We start from the raw sequence: 22,126 nt of genomic DNA, 5'->3' as shown, positions 1-22,126 counted from the left end.
CTTCTATTTTTAAAATATTAAAGCCAGGACTTCAGAATTCAGTGTATTTTACTTTATCTCATCTTTATTCTGTTGTGGTCCATTCATCTCCAGGCAGAAATAGGGATCCACTATTACTATTTTATTTTTTTTTCATTTTTTCTAACTTCTGCATTTCGAGAAGACTTCTTAAGGTTATCCTTCATATTACATAATTTTTTATACAGTTAATTCTGCTCTTTATTCAATGTGATAAAGATATAAATTCTACTACTCCGATTTTGGGATAATATTTTATTATTTTTAGGGAACTTTCACCACAACTTACTTCTCAATAAAGCGCCCCATTCATCTCATCTTGTCATTTTTATCGTATTTTCACCTTTTATTTCCTAGTTAATTTAATTTTGTTGAGGTCACAACATATGCATTCTTTAAAATGTTCTCTTTCCTACAATCAATTATTTGAAAAATGCTTTGTTTTCTCTTTTTGAGTGCAGTATTTTCTTTTCATTTATTGCAGAATTCTTTCATAGGCAGTAAAAAAAAAAATTCATTTGGTGGTGATATTTCAGCCCAGTTTCTAAGACCAGCTGTGTTTCATCCACCTATTTATAGTAGATTTGCAATAAACTTTTTGCCCTAAATTTAGGCAACAGCTACCACATATAACTTTTCAAAATTCAAATTTTATTTATATAAAGAACAAATTTCACTATATGTTGAATAAGGATTTGTTTTTCTTTTTAATTTAGCATGTGTCTATTTCCTCTTTCCTGCTTTCTTGAGTTTTGTGAATGTTTCTGTTCCCAAATAAACATGCTTACTGCAACAATGCCACCCTGGGTTTGAATATAATGTGTTGTATTTCTGTCATTTGGGTAAAACTTGTGCAGGTTTAGGAAGCAAATGATTAATCATATCTCTTTCCCTCACTATAGCATTTAGAGCCAATTTCAAAAAATAAACATAGATTGCCTACAGATGGAGATTCAAACAAAAATAACAGCTTGGTTACTTATAAATCGATTTAGAAAATGCAGCCTGCATCTGGACTCTTAATATTTCTCTCCACCTATCCCCAAATAATGCTTCTGGCATCTTTGCAGGTAAGAGCTGTAAAACTACAAGGTGCCGCATCAGGGCGGGTGGATGACCACGTGGCAAAGGAGAAGAAAGATGTGTGTTTTAGAGCTCAGAAAGAATTGATTCTCCCCTGCGTAGGCTTTTCTTCCAGTCTCATCAATAAGATAATCAAAGAGAATGAATGGGCCTGGAAGTGTTATTCCTATACCTGTACCTTCCAAGCAGTGAAAGTTTTCTTATTTTTCAGGAAGCAGGAGGAATGGGGATAATTGCTCTCCCCTCATTGCAGAATCAATCATTTATTTTTAATTAGTATTGGGGATGTTGAGTGACACTCTGCAGCATGGAAAGCCCGCTAGGGTCCTCTGAGTGTATCTCATGAAAGGACATTTAGCATGCAGTGTGTGTGTGTGTGTGTGTGTGTGTGTGTGTGTGTGTGTGTATAATTATTATTTTTATCATATTTAAGTTTGTGAGAGGACAATTTTTACTTAGTCAATTTTTTTCCTTCTAGTGCCAAAGCAAAATTCCATCTTTAAGTTGTGGAGCTATACTTGTAAAATATGTAAACGAGCATCATGTAAAATTGTTGCCCTATTTCAGCTGAGTATATTGTATTTGTTTTACATTGAGCTGTAAAAGAAAGTTAAAAACCACAAAATCTGAGTTGTGAGAGACCTTTGTATGTAATGTAGCTAACTTTTTCCATCCCACCTCCTTTGATATTTAAACCCCTTCTGAAACATTTCAGTCATTGTCTGTCCTCTTAAAGTGTAATTCCAAGAACTCACAATACTGGTACAGCTATTATCTGTCAAGAGCATAGCATAATTTTGTACAATGTGATTTTACTAATAAAACCTGAGAGAATGAAATAACAAAACCTTTAAAGACTCCTTCTATTTTTACTCTCTTCAAATTATAAAATCTATCATTAAAGCCTAGCTCAATGAATACAAATTTCATTTATTTTTTGCCATTGTATGATAAAAATTATATTAATGATTATATTTAATGACAGTATTATTAAAATTTTCCACATTAATCAAACAATGTATTTTATAATTTTAAATGTTTAGAATCCTTAACTTTGGCTAATTTATATCTAAGTTAATATGATGACAATTTATCAGAGAGTGACTGTTTAGGTTATGCCTTATCTGATTTTCCTAAACCTTTAATATAAGATTTCAAGGCTCAATTTTTATCCTTGGGGTTTCAATACATAATGCAAATGGAATTTCATTCAGCAGATTATAGACGTCACTCTTAGTTGTAGGAGTATTTGCATTAATTATGAGTAGGTGACAACAACAAATTATGCTTTACTGTTTATAAAACATATTTCATCCTCATCATCTCATTTAACTGCCAAACTGTCCTTTTAAAATAACAGCTTTATTTTCATAATAGAGATGAGCAAACAGTAGCTAGTGTCTGAGTTAGGAAGACTTTGACCCCTGCTCATTCAATCCAGATCCTATACTTTTCCTTCTGCCACTGGGACCTCTTTGGACCATGGATTTGAATTTGTCAATCCTTTAGTAATGTCTTCAGTGGGACATCCATTGTGTTAGCTGCGGGTCGTGGGGCCCTAGTTCTTCCTGGACTACAATGTGTTCTTATGACCTTGAGTCCCGGGTCATGGACAAGGAGCTTCTTGGATGAGCTAGTGTGCTTTGGCTATGTGTGCTTTGCAACAGCGTTTTCCAAACCGGCTAAGTTTCAAGCTCAATTTGTATGAGCTTTGAATGCTTGCTATCAGTACATTAGCTGCATGAACAGTTCTTAAGCATCCAGCTTGTCTTTATCCAGAAATTATCTCCTTAAATATTGAATGACCAAGCACAAGTTTTTCTAAATTTTCAGAGCTGCCTGCTTATTTATTTTCTCTATTTGCTCTGCTTAAGGGAGGTAAAGATTTTTTTGTTTTTATTTTCTAATAAATAGTCACATTTGGTAAAGCAACTGTGGCATTCACATCTTTTCACTTACTTAAATTGTTTCAGGTGGTGTACCTTGGGCATGCCAATAGCAGGCAGCTCAAGGAATCACTTCATATCTATTTTCTTCAAAACATTTACTCTTAGATGACAGCAATGAGCAGTGTGTTGAATGTATATACTTTATGTAAGTGATCAAACCTTTGCTAAAATATGATGGTGCATATTACTTTACAACTCCAGTCAGTGAGATCTTGGATTTATTGTCTTAGACTGTTTCAGTCTCGAGATTTTTAATCATCAAAGAAGGAGGCATGCTGTTTTAAATGTCATGGATAAGGTTAATTCTTCATTAGCCAAGTTTTTGACCAGGCTAATTCAGTTTCTTCTCAAGTGAGGCATGGGAGAGAATAGAGGGTATTGCAGAGTTCTCCCCACAAGGAGCCTCCACTTTACTGTGAGTGGAATAGTACCCAGTCAAATTCTTCCCTTCTTCTGTGACTGAAATTTCACCAATTAAAGATTGATGGTCTTAGAAATTAATTTCATACAATTGATTTATTCAGATTCTTCCACCTATTCCCCAGTCCCCACATCCTGCTGCTTGGGATTGTTTGGCCCTGAGAGAATGGAAATTTTGTGAGGAAAGAGAGGTGCAATTTTATAGTTTTAAGTATTAAAAAGAAGGGGACTCAGAGTGCCTTGAAGTTTTCTTGGCAGACAAAATATAAATTTATTAGTACAGTAATAAAAAAACTCACTGACAAACTTCTGTTAAGTTCTGATTCTGTTAAGTTCTCTATTCTGATTCTTACTAGAGATGGAGGCATTTATTTTATTCTTTTTTTTTTCCTCAGCAAGTCAAAAAGTGATGCTCTTTGCTAATGTAAAGTACAGCCCACCTAAATAAAACAAAATTTTGTTCAGGCCCAATTCTGCAAATGGATTCTGCTTCTACAATTCTCAATATTAGATGGAACATTGGCTGTGAATGTTAATTTGTTCCTGCTGCTAAGGTACTACTGTCTTTCTTTAATAATACCTGAAGGGCTTCATTTTATATGGGAATCTTATAAAGATAATGAAATTAATAGTACAGAATGAGTGAATCAAACCTTCATCAAACCTAGCTTTAGCAGAGCCTATAGGTATACCCAAACCAATAAATGATTCTGTGATGTGGTGTGATTCTGGAATTAACTGTAACACACTGGAACTGGACTCCCTTGCATCAGCTGCTCTTACCCAAGGCTGACCTATGCCAATCTTGCAAGCAGTCATATCACTATAAATTTCAATGTCAAGGTAGTGATGAGAATGAAGAGGAAGGGATTATATCACATCCTTTGCCATTAAAGTTCCTGAAATCCCTCTTTTCATTGCTTTCTCCTTCTCTGAAGTTCCATTCCCCTTGGATTTTCCACTGGATTTCTTCTCTTTTGCCAGCGTTTTTGCCTTTTCACTTCCTACTTTCCATCCTTCTCCTCTGCTTCCTTTTTGTGTTTCTCTCCAGCTATGCTTGTTCCAACCTCCTTCTTCCCTTCTGGGCTCTTTCCTCTACAATAGGTCCGTTATCTCTGTTGTTACAGGCAAGTTAATTTATAATTCTCTCAGTTTCCCAAAGTTTTACCTACATGTCTCACCCACCTCAGCAAAGCAGCAATCACTCACAGGTATCTATTGATACTTTTAGAGAGTTTAGCTGGAAGGGGTTGACGGCTGTTGCATAACCCTCCTTCAATGGAACTTTGGCAAACCCACAGCTAGGTGGGTTTAAGAAATATGTCTTCAATCCTTCCTTTTAAGGACCTCGTGGTCTAATTTAGGTACTTCAAGTTTCTAGGTAAAAATATAAAAGGAGTTCATTTGTTCTAATAGTGGGTCAAAGAGCGAGGCAAAATAACTTCTGATAGATTGATCAAGTTATTTTCTTAGAAGAAGTGGCATTTAATTGAATCATGATTTAAATGGGGGTATCTCAAAGGCGCAGATGATTTCAGAGAAAGGGCCATTCCAATCAACAGAGTCAACAGGAACTAAAATTTTATAGTAAAGGGCTTCCCTGGTGGTGCAGTGGTTGAGAGTCCGCCTGCCGATGCAGGGGACACGGGTTCGTGCCCCGGTCCGGGAGGATCCCACATGCCGCGGAGCAGCTGGGCCTGTGAGCCATGGCCGCTGAGGCTGCGCGTCTGGAGCCTGTGCTCTGCAACGGGAGAGACCACAACAGTGAGAGGCCCGCGTACCGGAAAAAAAAAAAAAAAAAAAGTTATAGTAGGAATCAGCAGTGCACATACGGAAATGGTGATAATTCTAGTTGCCTGGTGCACAGAAAGGAAGAGGAATAGTGGAAGCTATGCTTGGGGACAAATTGTGGAGGAGCTTAGGAGCTAATGAGAGGTTTGAATTTCTTGGCATTGGGGAGCCAATGACAGCTGTTGAACCTGCAAATAACAAAATGGTGCTGGACTTTGTGAAGACACATTTGAAGAATTGCAAAATGGGTAGGAAGAAGAAAGAGTCTGGAAGCAGAGATATTAGAAGCCATTGTGATATTCCTGGAAAGACATACGGTTTTTAATCATTTCTGACCATGGTATTTGATATTTTTTCCCCCAAAATGAAGATCTTCTTTCTTTCTTTCTTAGAAACTGATTTAGAGCTCACATATTTTGGCTTGCTCTTTGAACAGATGTGATGGTTTATTCGTTAACATCTCCCTGAAGTTCAAGCATTTATGTGGAAAGATGTTTTAGAAGCTTCATAGTCTCTTGAAAGGAAATAAAAGGGTAAGACTGCAGTATTTCTTGGAATAGTACTTTGAAAGAAAATGAAAGTTGTTAACTGCTTAATTAGTTTTTCTATTAGGAGATGACATCCAGAAGAGCATTTCTGAGAATATTAGAAAATTAAATGAAAAATCTCTCCCCTTTATTTAAGTGTTACAACATACCACATCACACGAAGTTCCTGTTGAACTTTTCACTAGGGTAGTGAAAATTTTAAAGTGCAACGCAGGTTTCTGCAGCTCAGGGGCTATGATAACTCTAGGGGCTGTTCATTAGACTAACTTTTATTCATATATTTATGAAATAAAGCCACTGTAAAGTGAATTTGTTAAACTTAAAAAGGGTTCATTATTCATTGTTAGAAGTGAATATATTTTAAGAAAATGTAGTCTTCCATTTAACAGTAAACTTCTGATTTGAATTTCTCGCACTCAGTACGAGATATCCCACAGAACAGATCCCTGTTCTTTGGCAGATGGGTTTAACTGTTCTCTCTTACAGGCATAGGACTGCCATTTTGTCTCAATCTTTCAAAGAGAAGTTATGGATATTAAATTTTTTGAATGAATTACAGAGTTCTCCTTTTGGTGTCTAATTATCTTAAGTTTCCTTCTGAAATGTTTTCTTACTTTCTTCTCTTAAGTTGTAAATATAAATGCATCTCTCTCTCTCTCTTTTTTGGAGTATACTTTCTTCATCTACATTTGTCTTAGCCTAAATATTTTAATAGGAGTTACATATTTAAGATGACTCAGAATAAAAGTATTTATTTAAATCATATTCAAATTCTGTGTGTAGAATTTTGTAATTTTCATCTGTTACTTTATTGATGGTGAGGTCAATAAGCTAATGGATTTTTGCAAAGTCTCAATACTTAAGGCAAATGAAAGAGAAGAGAAGGAACTCTCAGAAGTCAATGGGTTTTTGAAATAATACAATATGATGACAGGTAGTGCTATTATTTTTATTAAGTTTTATTGTGAAAAATTTCAACTTACACAAGGCTAGAGAGACAAATCATATAAACACTCTTGCTCCCATCACAGCTTCAACAATGATCAATCCTTGCCTATATTGTTTAGCCTAGCTTCATTCACTTTTTTCTTTTGCTTAAGTATGTTATAATGAATCTCAAGTGTTCTTTTACTTTAAATACCAGTTGTTTCCATATCTCTCTACAGCATGTTGCCAACCACCAGTGTCTGTAATCTCTGTGCCTGAGCACTTTCCCCTGGAACTGTGGAGAACTCTTGCATGGAGCAGCCTGGAAGCGTCAAGGAACTAACGGGGCAGCATAGTCCACAATCAGCGATGTGAGGAAGTGGGTGCATAACAACCGCAGCTTTCTCAGCTCTCTGATAGTTAATTCTTAGGCTTCAGTTTTGCACTGTCTCCCAGACACCTTGATAGTGTTTCATTTTTTGCCTTCCTTCTTTTCTCTGTGTCCCTTCCCTGTTTCCATATCAATATTATCTGCATTTCCCAAATGAACTATTTGTACTCAAACTTTATCTCATTTACTGCTTCTGGAGTAACACTAAGATATTTGGGACAGGAAATAGTCCTAGGAAACATATCCTCAAGTTGGGATTCTGGATCACTAACTAGTCAGATGGCAAAAGAGCTCTATTGCTGATGAGAAGTGGAATGAGATTAACCCATTCTGGATTTGGCTGATCACTTCCCTGTGTTTCATTTAACTTGTTTCTGGAGATCTAAAGTTGTGGTTTTACACTGGGTTGATTTTGACCCGTCTGGAGAGAGTTTTGGTCATCACAACTTGGAGAAGGTTGTGCTACTGGCGTCTAGTAGGCAGGGGCTTGGATGCTGCTAAATAAACATTGTACAATGCATATGGCAGCCCCCAACCAAAGAATGATTGGGTCCCAAATGTCAATAGTAACAAGGCTGAGAAACCCTGATCTAGAAGCTTGGTTAGACTTAGGCTGTTCCTTTTTTTTTCCCTCTCCTGCCCTCTCCTCCCCTTCTCTTCCTTCCCTTCCCTTCATCTCCTGTCCTCTTCCCCTGTCATATAGATGTCCTAAGTTTACTTTGTACATTTCCTGCCAGACTTGGAATCAGTCATTTCCCTAAAGAGTTCTTTCCTTTAGATCCAAAATGGTGCTAAGAACACACAGTCTGAATGCTATCTGTCCTCATTGCTACTGAGCTGCCATTGAAGACAATTTTAGTAGACAGAACCAGGAAATCTATAATTTTTTAAGGAGAAAATTATGTAATGAATTTTTTCCCTGATATTTCTAATTCAGATTTACTTAACTACTTTGACTTTAAGCCTTTCTGTCCCCGTCTTAAGCTGAAAAACTTTGTTTTTTATTTACTTTATCTGATACTTGTAATAGTTTCAGAATAACAAGACAAATATTACTACTAAAAATAAGGTTACTGAACACACTTAAGGTTTTAAAAGTATTTCTTTTCATTTTAGAATTGTTTTGCCTCCAGGGAGGCATAGCCCAAATTCTGATGTTAGAATCACTTGAAATAACTCTTTGAGTTGTTATGCCACCAACATGAGATGTGGTTAGATTCATTTGCTTCACACTGCTTTCAGATTCCTTTCTTCTTTCAGTTTAATTTTTAAAATTTATTAAAATAGTTACATGATTTCAAAGTCAAAAATATAAAATGAGGTGTATCCTATGCCCTTCATTCTGCTCTCCTTGCTTCTATTGGTAGCTATTTTTACAAGTTTTTGATTCATTTTTCCACTCTTTTTTAAATACTGTAAGCAAATATGGATAAATACTTGTATATCCCTATTTCTTACCCCATACGTAGCATGATGCAAATACTCTGCACAGTGCCATTTTTGCTTAGAAATTCTAAATTAACTCCCTGTGGGTACATAGAGATCTTCCCCCATTCACTTTAGAGTTGCTTACTACCAAATTGTATGGATGTAGCATAGTTTATTCAACCAGTCTACTATTGGTGGGTTGTTTTCAAATGTTTACCTTTACAAAAAGTGATGCAGCAAATAGCTTGTGCATATGTCATTTCTAATTTTTGTCATTGAATCAGATAGAAACTTAAAAAGAAATCTCTGAGTCAAAAAGTAAATGCATGTCAAATTTTGCTAGATAGTGCCAAATTACCCTTTAAGGGAGTTGTGCCGTTTTTCTTTTCTGATGGTGACATCATTAATAAACCACAATATAAAACAAGCACTTCTGTGAAAGTTGTACAGTGAAAGGCTATTCTCTTCCCTATGTGCGTGAGCATCAGTTCAGTTTTATCTAGGTACCATTGTTACCCAATTTAATTTGGCTTTTCTGAGGTAGTTCAGCATCTCTTGCCATTCTTAACTCCTTTCTTTGTACTAGAACCCAACCTTAGGGAATGCAACAACCCTTATAGTCTACTCCTTCTTTCTGAACCACTATTTACTGCTAAAAAGTGCAATAAAATCATAATACAAAATACAGATTCGTGTGCCTTGAGTCAAGCTTTGACCTTGATTTTGTCCTAAGATATTGTTTTATTAGACTCTTGCTTATTCTATCATTTACTCTTATCATTTTACTCATATCCCTTGGGTTCAACTTCCAGCCCTGACACTTAAGAGCCATGTGACCCTGGGTAAATTACTTCACTTCTCTTTTCCTCTGTGTCCTCAACTGTAATGTGGGAATAATAATAGAAGGTGATCCCTCATTGGGATTTTGTTAAGTTTACAAGAAATAATACCTGTAAAATACTTAGAAGAGTGCCAGATATATTAAGTATTAAATAATAATTTTTGCTGTTATTCTTATTGGTGCTAGTTATAATATTAATAATATCCAGTCTGTCAGAACAGTCCTTCTTGGGTCTATGGGAACTTTACCGATGGTCCAAATGTGGTGAAAGGTGTCCACAAGAAAAAGTATAAATTTTAAAGGTCACAAAATCCAGGTCTTAATCATGACTAGCAGTCATAATTTTAGTGTTTTTTTAAAAAACTGCTCTCTACTTCTTTTTTCATACCCAATGAAATAGTGATATTAAGTGATATATCACTTCCTTGCTTAAGAGAATCGTTTGAATTTTATAGGCTTTTAGAAGATGCCTCAAAGCGTTTTAAAGTATTAATCCAATGCTCAGACTCTTTGTGTAGGAATAGTTCTATTTTCTATCTCTGCCATAAGAGAGTGTTCAGAAAAGAAAAGATGAAAATAACCTATATATAAAAATCTTTGGGCAACTTGCCTGGGACTAGTTAAAAATAAGTATGGTTTTATTGGTGAGAAGATGTCTCAGTCCTCTGTTAGACCTGGGAAGGAAGCTTGGTTCTCTAGGCTTAATATGAATCCTTTGTTTCTCTGTGGCTTCTTTAATCCAACTATTTGTGTTATTTCAAAGATAAAGTTCTTCAGTGCTCCTGACTGGACTTGCTATTTGTGCTTCTCTACTTTTAGAAGTGATAGTTTATTTTATTTTAATTTTTATTTCTATCATGGTTATTATTATGGCATACTTCCCCACAGCTTCTCCCAACTATTTTCATGAATCTCAGGTCTCCAGTCTGACTCCCATCCACCCCACTCTCAACCCAGACTAGTGAATTCACTTTCTGATAGCTCTTGGTATTCCTAGGTATCAGCATAATTTATACCCATCTCCTTTATTCCCGCTCCCTCAACAAATTTCTGAAAGTCTGTGACTGTATCTTTTTTTATCTGTATAATAGTATTTATTATTTTACATGATCGCATTCTCTTAGAATAGGGCTAGTCAATCGAGTGAGAAATCATGGTCCATTACTAACACTATCTTCATTCTTCTGACAAAAATTCAATGACTTCCATAATTTATCTATTCTAACACGATTCTTGTTTTTACCACAGTCCCTATCAGCATAACTAAATCAGTTATTTCCTCTTTTTTAAAATCAAACCAATCAGCATAGAGATCTCTCTCTGATTTTAATTGTAGAGTTGTTTTTATTTTCACTACAGTCACAGTCAGATTGTCCATTTCAGTCATAGACAGCCTCCTATAGTTCCTCAAATGGCATCAAAGGATAAACGATTAAGAGCTTTTTAAAGGATAAACCAACATTTCCTCTACAAGTTGTACACAACTTAAAATAACATCTTTAAAAGGGTATGTGTGACTGTATCTTTTAATGTTTATATTTTCAACAGTGACTAGGAAAGTCACTTTCCAGTGACTTTCCAATACTTTCTACATAAAATATACTTAATAGATATTTGTTGACTGTCTGAATAAATACATTTAATGATGATGTTTTTCTTGAATCATAAGACAAAATCTTTAAAAAAATCTTTTTCATGATACTGTAGATAAGAGCTTTCCTTGTTCACTGCTGGTTTTGAACTTATCTCCGAATTTTCTGACTTTCAAACTTCAATTTTATAGAGGACATTAAGTCCGGTATGGTAAAAGTTCTTCTTATGTTTTGATACAACTTTTGTGCACTGACAAAGAAGTGTTCTACTGAGTCATATATAAAATAATGCATAGAATCATGAGACCAATCACTACGAGGTGATCTAAGGCCCACCGTTTTATGACATTTAGGAGCCCTGATAATGTTTTTCAATTATTTATTTATTATTTATTTTAAATTGGTTTGTTTCTCTGCTCGGGAGACCAAGGAAACAGATATTCTTGGACTAACTGTGCCAACAGCCATCTCTCCGTTCTTACCTAAAGCCACGTTAAGTTCTTTGCTGATAAAACTGAAGAATGGAAAAATTCAGGAGGAAAATAGCCAAAGGCCACATAAGAATAATTGTTCTAGGACAATTGTTCTAGGTCGATCTCTGCTCTGAAAGGTAGACTAGTAACTCAGAAACATAGCTAAGTTAGATTAAAGGTATTTAGTAAGAATCGATGGGTTGCTTTTTGGGAGTTAATATTTCCTGGTCCCTCTCTGTTGGCCCCAGTCTGTATTATCCCTGTGAAGATACTGGAACAAAATGAGCGGGGGTGATTCAAAGTGAGATGACTCCCGCATGTGAGGGAGGAACTGGAGGCCGCCCAAGGCCCGGCTCCTCTGAGGAGTGCCGGTGACGATGACAGTCTGCAGAGGGCAGCAAGCTTTAGGACATGGCTCCCAAGACTGTTCAAGGTTGACATTGCCTGTTTGGCACAATAAAAAGGCTACAATATTGATTTCATTCAGAACATTTTTTTACTTTTTTAGTCAGTTAGCACCAGTTAATTAATATATTTTAAAAATGCTCATTATTAAAAAATGCACACTTTTGTGTGCCAGGCTCTGTGAAAGGATATGTCTCAAAGTCTAAAATTTACAATGCTTTTCTGATCCCCTTCCTTTCCTTCCATTGACCCTTTGATCCTGTTATTCCTTTGCTCAATTGTCTTGGTTCCCTTCTACTCACCTTTAAGAATCAGCTTGTGTCCTATCACAGGAAGCCTTCCAGGACTTCCATAGTCTTGTTTAGTGCCTCTCTCTCTCTCTCTCTCTGTGTATATATATATATATATATGTGACTTTCTCTCTTTCTACTTCTCTGCCTCTTGGGGCTTTCCCAAGGTCCATTTCCAGCCCCCTTTTCTATTTTTCTTGTGAATATCATTCAATAGTATGGCTTAAAATTTCATCTCAGGGAGGATGAAGATTCATACAGTTTTTAATCCCGATTTATTACTTACCATATAGTGTGAGAATTTGGCAATGCCATCAAATATTCTTCATAAATATAATTTGCAGTGGCTGCATAGTACTTACAAGAGCCATTATAAAAAGTCCCTGCCAGAATTTAGTTCCAGGAAAAATGTCTATAAATGGATTTGGGGGGAAGCAGCATAATATAGCGAAAATTACTCTGGAAAGGGTATTGTATCAAAATGACAGACTAAACACAGGCACCTACCTCCTACTCTTTCTCCATATCCCTAGAAATGATAGAAAAGATAATTTCTTTTTTACAAAAAGAACAAATCATAACAATCCTGGAAAAATAAAAAGATTGCTATCAGATGAGAGCAGAAATAAGGCATCTCTTAAAGATGGAAAGCAGAGAGGATTGGTCACATGCAGGACTGTTGAAACAGGTGGAAGCAATTATTTTTTAATTAATTAATTATTTTATTTTTGCTGTTTCGGGTCTTTGTTTTTGTGCGAGGGCTTTCTCCAGTTGCGGCGAGTGGGGTCCACTCTTCATCGCGGTGTGCAGGCCTCTCACTATCGCGACCTCTCTTGTTGCAGAACACAGGCTCCAGACACGCAGGCTCAGTAATTTTGGCTCACTGGCCCAGTTGCTCCGCGGCATGTGGGATATTCCCAGACCAGGGCTCGAACCCATGTCCCCTGCATTGGCAGGCAGATTCTCAACCACTGCACCACCAGGGAAGCCCCGATGGTGGGAGCAATTTTGATAGCCTCGTGCAATGGTGAAGAGGGCAGTTATTTAGGAGCAACTGTATCAGCTGGTATATACCCCTTCTTCCTTGTGCCATGCAGGGTGCAGAAGACTAATTCACCTCGAATTTGAAGCGGTGAGTACAGAGCAAAGAGATAATGGCTTTTGGTGGCTGGTGACATTGGTGATGGAGAAATATGAGAGGATTTGAGATCTATTTTGGAGCCTTTTGGATGAGTGACAAATTGCATCTGTGCTTGTGTGAGTGTGTGTGTGTGTGTGTGTGTGTGTGCGCGCATTTGTGTGTGGGTTGTACTAGTTTTCTCTTGCTGCATAACAATACCAGCACAGACTTAGTGGTTTAAAACAGCACACTTATATTATCCCAGTTTCTGTGGGTCAGGATTCTGGGCACAGTTTTGCTGGGTTCTGTGTTTTAGTGTCTCATTTGAAAGCTGCAACCAGAGTGCCTGCTGGGGCTGCAGCTTCATCTCAAGGCTCGAATGGAGAAGGATCCACTTCCAAGTTCACATCATTGTTGGTGGAATTCAATTCTTGTAGCTTATTGGACTGAGGGCTTCAGTTTCTTTGGTTGGCTGCTGGCTGGAGTTCCCTGCCATGTGGGTCTCTGAAACGTGGTACTTGTTTCATCAAAACCAGAAAGGGAGAGAGCCTCTCAGCAAGACAGATGTTACAATGCTGTGTAATATAATTACAGAAGTGATATGCTGTCACTCTAGTCATGTTCAATTCATTATAAGCAAGTCACAGGTCCTGCACACTCAGAAGTATTTCTCAAGGGTGTGAATACCAAGAGATAGGAGTCATGGGAGCCAGCTTAGGTTTGCCCACCAGAGGAGGTAAGGTGCAAAAAAGGAATCAGTTTTTTTTTCCCTGAGAAACTGGTTGGATTCCAGTCTGTAATAGACAAGGACTCAAAACTTCTTGATTTTTTGTGTATAAATGAGTCACTTTGCTGTACAGCGGAGATTGGCATGACATTGTAAACCAACTATATTTCAATAAAAGAAATAAAAAAATTTTAAAAACCCTTGACTTTAGGCTCAAATCAACACTGATAGTGTGACATGGGATATTTCACTTTCTTCCCTGAATCTCACTTTCCTCATATATAAAATGAAGAGAGAGCTGGACCAATGTTTCCTCTAGCTTTAACATTGAGGAAAATTTCAGTGAAATAAAGGGGAGAATCTTCACTGTAAGTGATTAAGAATTGCACCAATGGAGCTACTCAAACTGTATGTGATATATGTGGGTTTATGTGTGTGTGTGTGTGTATATAAATATATATTTGTGTGTATACATATATATCACATATAAAACATATTACATATATGAAACATATATATAACATATATATCATCCATAGCAGAAACTAATGCTTGATCCTTCTACCCTTTGAGCTCTTTTCTCGTCATTTTTCTTTCCTTCCTTAATCATCATCTGTAAAGGATAGTCCATGTTTATTCATTTTTAAGAATCATCGGTGCAATTCTGACTTCCCCATTATACTCTGACCCTCATTTACTGACACCTCTGACTTCTGTTGTTCCTTATCCCCCTAAAAATTCCAGTGTCTCCAGTGTTTTGTTCTCAGTCTTTTTCTTCTACCCAGTGGATCTTATTTACCAATATTGCTTAAAGTATTACTTTAAGAAAGATGAAAGCCTGATCATTGTGTTTAGCTTTTTTTATTCTAAGCTGTTTTTCTTTATTTCCAAATGCTTATAATCTGTATATAAATATATATATATTTATAAATATAAAATATTTATAATTTTAAAATTAAAATCCTTCTCCTGATGTCTCTATTGCCATTACTAGAAGCACCTTTTACCCGGGTACCAGAGGTGATTTTTTGGGTTCCTTTCTTTCCTTCATAGATGATATCTTATTTATTGCTAAATAAGTCCCATACAATTTCCCTCCATAATGTCACTCAAATCTGTCTTCTTATTGCCATTTTTATTGCCAAGCTTCACTCAGATGCTTGATTATTTTTTTGAATTGACAATTCTAATAGAATATTAATAGGTGTCTCTCCATAGCTCTCTCCTACAATCCATTATTCAAACTAAGCCAGTTCTAATCACATCATTTCCTATTAAATCTTTGGAAGCAGCTCTTTATCTCTTCCCACACCTGCCCTGCATGTAAGACCATCCTTTCTCTAACTATGGCACTGGTTTGCTGGAAATTTCAACTTAACTTCCCTCCATATGTACATTCCTCCATCTAAATGGATCAGCTCACCAATCCCTAAACCAATACAGACAATTCTGCTCTTTCCTTGCTGATGGTGTTCCTTCATCCTGAATATCTTTTTATCTTCACCTGTCCAAATCATACTCATCTTTCATCACACACTCCAACAGCTATTTCATTCATTCATACATTTAAGAGATTAAGAGATATTTATTGAGTTTCAGCTATGCATTAGTTAGGCACAAATAAGACAGACAAGGTGCCTACTGCCAGGGGTGACAGACAGTGAGGGGGTGACCATTGTGGCTGGATCATAGGAAGGGAGGAAGAGTAGGATGAAGTGAGGTTGGAAGGTTAGACAGGAACCAGGCCATGTCAGAAGTTTGAATTTTTATTTTTCTAAGAACAACAGGAGGTCACTGAAGACTTTTTAAGTAGGGTATAGCACACTTTATTTTGAAAAGTTCATATTAGCTTAGCTGAGGGAGGGAGACTAAAAGATGGGAAAGGGAAACCAGAGAGGACGCTATGGCAATAGTCCTAGGTAGAGATGGTGGTGGTTTGACTATATCACAGCAATGAGAATGGAAAAACATGTGGATTTGAGATGTATTTTGGAGGCAATGCTAATTGGACCTGGTGACAGATTGGATAAAGGAATTATATGAAAAAAAGAATTAAGTTTTTGTTTTGGGCAATTATATAGCAGTGTTACTTACTAAGATGGGAAAGGCTAGGGGAGGAATAGGTATGTGGGAGAAAATTAGGAGCTCAAGTTTTGACATGTTAAAAATCATTTTTACACAAATATTCATGGCAACATTAATCATAATAGCCAAATATTCGAAACAACCCAGAAGTCCATCTACTGATGAATGGATTAAAAAAACTATAGTGTATCCATAAAATGAAATGCTATTTGGCAATAAAAAAGAATGATTCATGATTCAGCATGAATACTGATGCATGCTACAACATGGATGAACCTTAAAGACATTATACTAAGAGAAAGAAGCCAGACACAAAAGACTGCATGTAGTAGGATTAAATGTATGTGAAATGTCCAGAAGAGGCAAAATCATAGAGACAGAACTTAGATTGGTGGTTGTGAATGGGGTGAGACTTTAATGATGCAGTTTCTTTTTTTTTTTTTTTTGGAGGGGTACATGGGCCTCTCACTGTTGTGGCCTCTCCCGTTGTGAAGCACAGGCTCCGGACGCACAGGCTCAGTGGCCATGACTCACGGGCCCAGCCGCTCCGTGGCATGTGGGATCCTCCCAGACCGGAACACGAATCTGTGTCCCCTGCATCGGCAGGCGGACTCTCAACCACTGTGCCACCAGGGAAGTCCCTGTAGTTTCTCTTTGAGATGATGAAATTGTTCTGAAATTGAATAGTGGTGATGGTTGTTCAGCTCTGAGGCTATAAAAATCACTGAATTGTGCACTTTAAAAGAGTGAAATTTATCATATATGAGTTCATCTCAGCAAAGGTATATTTAAAGGAATTTTTTTGAGATGCTATTTTGGTCTAGGTTCTTCAGAAAGCAAAGTTTCTGGTGAAGGGATGATGTATTTTTTCTTTCTTAGGGAGCAGGGAAGTGAAACAGGGAAGGGTGGGCACCTCAGATTAAGATGCTTTATTAAGTTGACTACAGCTAAATACAACTAAGTGCTTGATTCTATAGGACCATTTCCCAAGAAATTGCCTAACTATCCAGGACAGTCCATTGACTCCCATCTCTCTTGTACAAAGGTTCACCCCTTAGAGCATTAACTCCCCACACTTCCAGACTATACATACATGGGTACCACATAGGCTTGTCAATGTCTTTTTTAGATGTTAGAGGTGAAACCTTTGGGTGTGAGGTAAGAGATATCTTGTGAGGGAATGGGCAAGCACCATCATTTTATATCTACTTGACACTGGTTAGAGCCTAAACAAAGATGATTCTTGTAGGAGCTGAAGGACTATACTGTAGAGCCTAATTATTGTCTGATAAAGCTATCCATTAAATATTCAGGTATGTTGAGCATCTTTTCATGTGCCTGTTGGCCATCTGTATGTCTTCACTGGAGCAATGTCTATTTAGGTCTTCTGCCCATTTTTTTGATTGGGTAGTTTACTTTTTTGATATTGAGTTGTATGAACTATTTGCACATTTTGGATATTAACCCCTTGTCAGTTGCATAGTTTGCAAATATTTTCTCCCATTCCGTGTAAAACTAATTTTTATGGCAACATTTCCCTCAATTAGATTACATAGTGACTAGGCAGATGTGGAGGAAAGAAGAGAAAGAAAAGAAATGAAAGCTATCAAGTAATCCATAAGCGTGTACAGATTGATAGTGAAAGAACTGCATAGAAAAATATGTTTTACAACATAAAATATTAGAACTATTTTAATTTATATTATGTAAAGTCTTAAAAAACCCTTTTTATTTGTTTTTATCTAATTATCTAAATTTTGGAAAGTGTGTTTAGAAACATTGCTAAACTATGTTTTAGAAATTATTGTAGTCTGTGTAATGAGTATAAAGTCTCCATGGGAGTCATTAATGCTGCTGGGCAACATCGTGGACTTCCTCCTCTGGGCACACAGTGTTGCTGGTATGGCCAGTGAAGTTAGGTAGGGCTGTGCAGTGGGAAGAGTGTGGCAGTGATGCACAACATTGGGTGGAAGTTTTTGGAAGCTAGTGTATGATTTGCCACATGCCCTTCCCCTATTAGTAATATTTTAGATGACAACTGTCAGCTTAAGCCTTTGAATGAGAATGTCATCCATCTAAGACACCCACCAACCTGAGGGGATGTGTAGTGTGAGCAGGAAATAAACCTCTGATTCTTCCAAGCATCTAAACTTTGGGTTGTTTGTCACGGCAGAAAAAACTAGCCTTTCCTTGATCTGTTCAAGAACATAAAGTGATCTGAGGCACTTTATAAGCTGAAACTCTTTAAAGTATCACTAACATCAAAGGCAGTAGAGAAAAACTGGGAAGAACATGGCTTTGGAGCTATATGGGTTAGATTTGGAGTTTGATTCTGCTGATTATTAACTGTGTGACTTAAACTTTCTGGCCTCAGTTTTCTTATTAGAAAAATTGTAATACCCATATTATAAGATCATTGCAAGCATTAAATGAATTAACATTTGTTAAGTGCTTAGAGAAGTGCATAGCAGGACATCCCTGGTGGTCCAGTGGTTAAGACTCCACACTTCCACTGCAGGGGGTGCATGTTCCATCCCTGTTTTGGGGAACTAAGACTCTGCATGCTGTGTGGTGCAACCAAAAAAAAAATGTGCATAGTAAGTCCTCTTAATATATATATATATGTATAAATATATATATAGATGTATAAATATACATATATACACAATGTATATGGTAAGATATATAAACAAGTAGTATACATAAAGTGTTTAGAACAGAACTCACAGAGTGAGTCCTTCATGTATATTTATTATTACTAATATTTAAAATAAAAAATATTGAATCAAATACTTGGCTAAGGAGTTTCTCTGGGAAAGTCTAAGAGGAGATAGGAAAATAAAAAACAAGCAAAATAGTTTTTGTTTTTATTTTTTTTAATTGGGGGTAAGTGATTCATAGGCCAGCTCAGGTGGGTTTTACCTCCTGGTAAAATATGCCTGGACACACTGTAGTTACTTCCCTTTCTATTCAGGTGTGACCTGAGAAAAGAAACAGAGCACAAGGGAATGGAAAAGACAAACTAAGGTTTTTTTCTTTAATTATCTCTATCACCCAGAGAATAGGTCACCTGTGACTGACACTGAACATGCCTGTCAAAGAGAAATAAGCAGCTCAGGGCAATTTCACACAGCCAAGCAAAGACAGAGTCCTTGAAATCTCATGAAAGACTTGTCCAGAATTTATCAGGATGATTTATTCATCAGAATCACCTGAGATACTCATTAGAAATACAGATTTCCAGGATCTCATGGTGGTAGAGGGAGAGGATAGCTCTGGAAATCTGAATTTCAAACAAGTTCTTTAGGGTGTTCTTCTGCTTGTTTACATTTGATAACCCTCCAACTCCAGTCCTATAGTTCAGACTAACTGAAATAAATACCACTGCCACCTGGTGGCAGTAGATCCAAATTACAGGTTCAGAAGTTATTGCATGGTAGAATCAGCAGTAAAAATTTTCAAGTAACCACTGAACAGTCACAATTAAATGAGAGCAGTCACCTCTGCCCTCTCTGACTCCCACACATATTTTTGAATTTTCTGGATTAGCTTATGTAGAGTTTATATAATTTGGACTCTTGAGGATACAGCCTCTTATTTTAATTCATTCCTTTTGTTAAAAATTGAATTTGAAAATAGACCTTATCTTTTTGACTTTCTCTAACTATAAACTCTCATAACGTAATCAGTTTTTAGAATTAAAAAAAAAGCATGTCCAAACTTAAATAATATGACCTGTAGGAAGTTCCTGTGTCAGAGAACCTCAGGGAGGAGGAATTTTAACAGAGAAATGTCTGGAATATTTTGCCCTTTGGACTCTATGGTTATCCATTAAGGGAGGAATATACAAAGGAGTTGGTATCCAGGAAGTTTTCTTTATCTATTTTCAGAGAAACTAGGATGTATAAAAAAGATTCTTTCCTAAACATTTGAATTAGAATAGACTTAGCTTTGCTGAGCTCAAATTCTTTCTGGTTTACTTTTGTCAAGAAAAGTGGACATACTTCTGCAAAAGGGGAGCAAAAGTAAGTGCTGCACTTTTAAATATAACTGGTATTTCATAATGGATCATGGTATCCAAGCTTGTTTTACTAGGAGTCAATAAGAACCAAGCATGGTATAACATGACTTTAAATTGGGCACCATTCCACTCAACCCCAGTGTGGCAACTCCACAACAAGACAGCTTGGCAATGTTCAAGATGATTTAAACCAAAGATTGTATGTTCTCCATGGAAAAAAAAGACATGTTAACAAGGATAATGCTCATAAATGAAATACGTGAAAATTACTACTACGTTATCCATAGCTATCCTATTATTTAGTGTTCTTACAGCCTCTGTAAAAAAGACTTGCTCTGCTGGATTTCTGTAGCAATGCTTTAAAAATTAAAAATAATTGAGATGAAATTCACATAACATAAAATGAGCCAGTTTTAAAGTGAACAATTCAGTGGTATTTAGTACATCACAATGTTTTGCAACTACCATCTCTAGTTCCAAATATTGTTCTTTACTCCAAAAAAACCTCCATACCCATTAAACAGTTGGTATACCAATGCTTTTGAATGATATATGGAGAGAATTTCAAGAAGCTGTAGAAGTGTTTACATGGTTGCCAAAACTTTTTTTAGTTTAGCTATATCAGTTGGGAGGAGTTTATAATCAGAGGATTTAAAGAATCTCACATGATGCAATCAGAACACGGGTTAAACCATGGAACACCGATGAAAAGAATTCAATTGTGTGTCAAGGATGGCCGCTGGCTTTGAAGATATGACACATTCCTTTGCAGATAGAAAAGCCAACAAAAATGTGGGCAGTGAGTCTGTGGGTTCCTTTATATGCATTTTATTAGCAATAATAGAATTATCTATGTAAATTTATCATAAGATGTCTAGGCAAGCATGTCATGCCCACCAGCTTGAGGTATAAAAGGCCCTGTGCAGGACAAGAACTTCATTCATTCTTGGGTAACTTTCTCTTTGCAATCTATCCAAATCCTTCTCAACTCCTGCCACCATGACTCATTACTTCTGCTATGGAAGCTACTTCCCAGGTAATCCTTGCTAGGCAACCGATTTCCACAGGACATTCAGAGCCACACTCCTAAACTGCGTCATGCCCCTGGGCTCTCCCCTGAACTACAGTTATGGATGAAATGGTTACAGCTCCCTGGGCTACGGCTTTGGTGGTAGCAACATTAACAACCTAGGCTATGGCTATGGTGGCAGCTTTTGCCGACCATGGGGCTCTGGCTCTGGCTTTGGCTACAGCACTTATTGATGGACCATGGCTGCAGATGACTACAGGACTCTTCGATCATTACTCTGTGCACAGAACAACCTGAAAAACAAAGTCTGTCTTCCTGCTTCCAGATATGCTTGAGAGATACATCTTCCATCTTCTCGCTGACTTCTTGCTGAAATCCTGGTCTTTGATGATGCTGAACAAGTCACCCAGGCATAAAATGCTGAACTGGTATTCATCTACAGCTGAAGCAAGATATATTTTTCCAATATACCTGAATTTTTACTAGTGAAGCAGGCAGTTTGTCTCTTATGGTTGCTCTGCCCATGTATCATTAATCTCTACATCAACATCAATGCATTACAATTAGGTGTGAGTAGGAAGGGGTTTTGCTGTTCATCTCAATAAATCAAATTCATTTAGCACAAATATTTTTGTTCTGGTTGTTTATTTTATGATGCTTTTTTGTTTGTTTGTTTTGTTTTTTGTACTCATCAACCACTTTCAACCTGTAATGGTGAACTTCAATCAAATCTTATTCTGATTTCAGACTGTACAGCAAGATAGGGTGATACCTAATAATTTTGTCCCTTTATGTTGAGATTTCAATTTTTAAAAATTCCCTAAAAAAGTCCTAAATTTAATCCAAATACAGATGACCCTTGAACAATGCGGGGGTTAATCCATGTATAGTTTATGTTCAGCCCTCTGTAGCTAAGATTCAGTCTGACTCTGTGGATTCAACCAACTGTGGATTGTGTAGTACTATAGTATTTACTATTAAAAAATA

General features: G+C 36.7%; 1 protein-coding gene across 1 annotated transcript; it reads left to right on the top strand.

Annotated features, from left to right (window-relative positions):
• Positions 1-21,108: 21,108 nt before the first annotated feature.
• On the top strand, positions 21,109-21,372 carry LOC116752573 (keratin-associated protein 7-1). The gene is given in 1 exon segment (XM_032629342.1): positions 21,109-21,372. A coding segment is annotated over 1 exon segment (264 nt).
• Positions 21,373-22,126: the final 754 nt, after the last annotated feature.

Source organism: Phocoena sinus, chromosome 4 (genome assembly GCF_008692025.1).
Source record: "Phocoena sinus isolate mPhoSin1 chromosome 4, mPhoSin1.pri, whole genome shotgun sequence".
Lineage (NCBI taxonomy): Eukaryota > Metazoa > Chordata > Mammalia > Artiodactyla > Phocoenidae > Phocoena > Phocoena sinus.
Note: the sequence above shows the minus strand (reverse complement) of the source record. Positions and strands in the feature narration are given on the sequence as shown.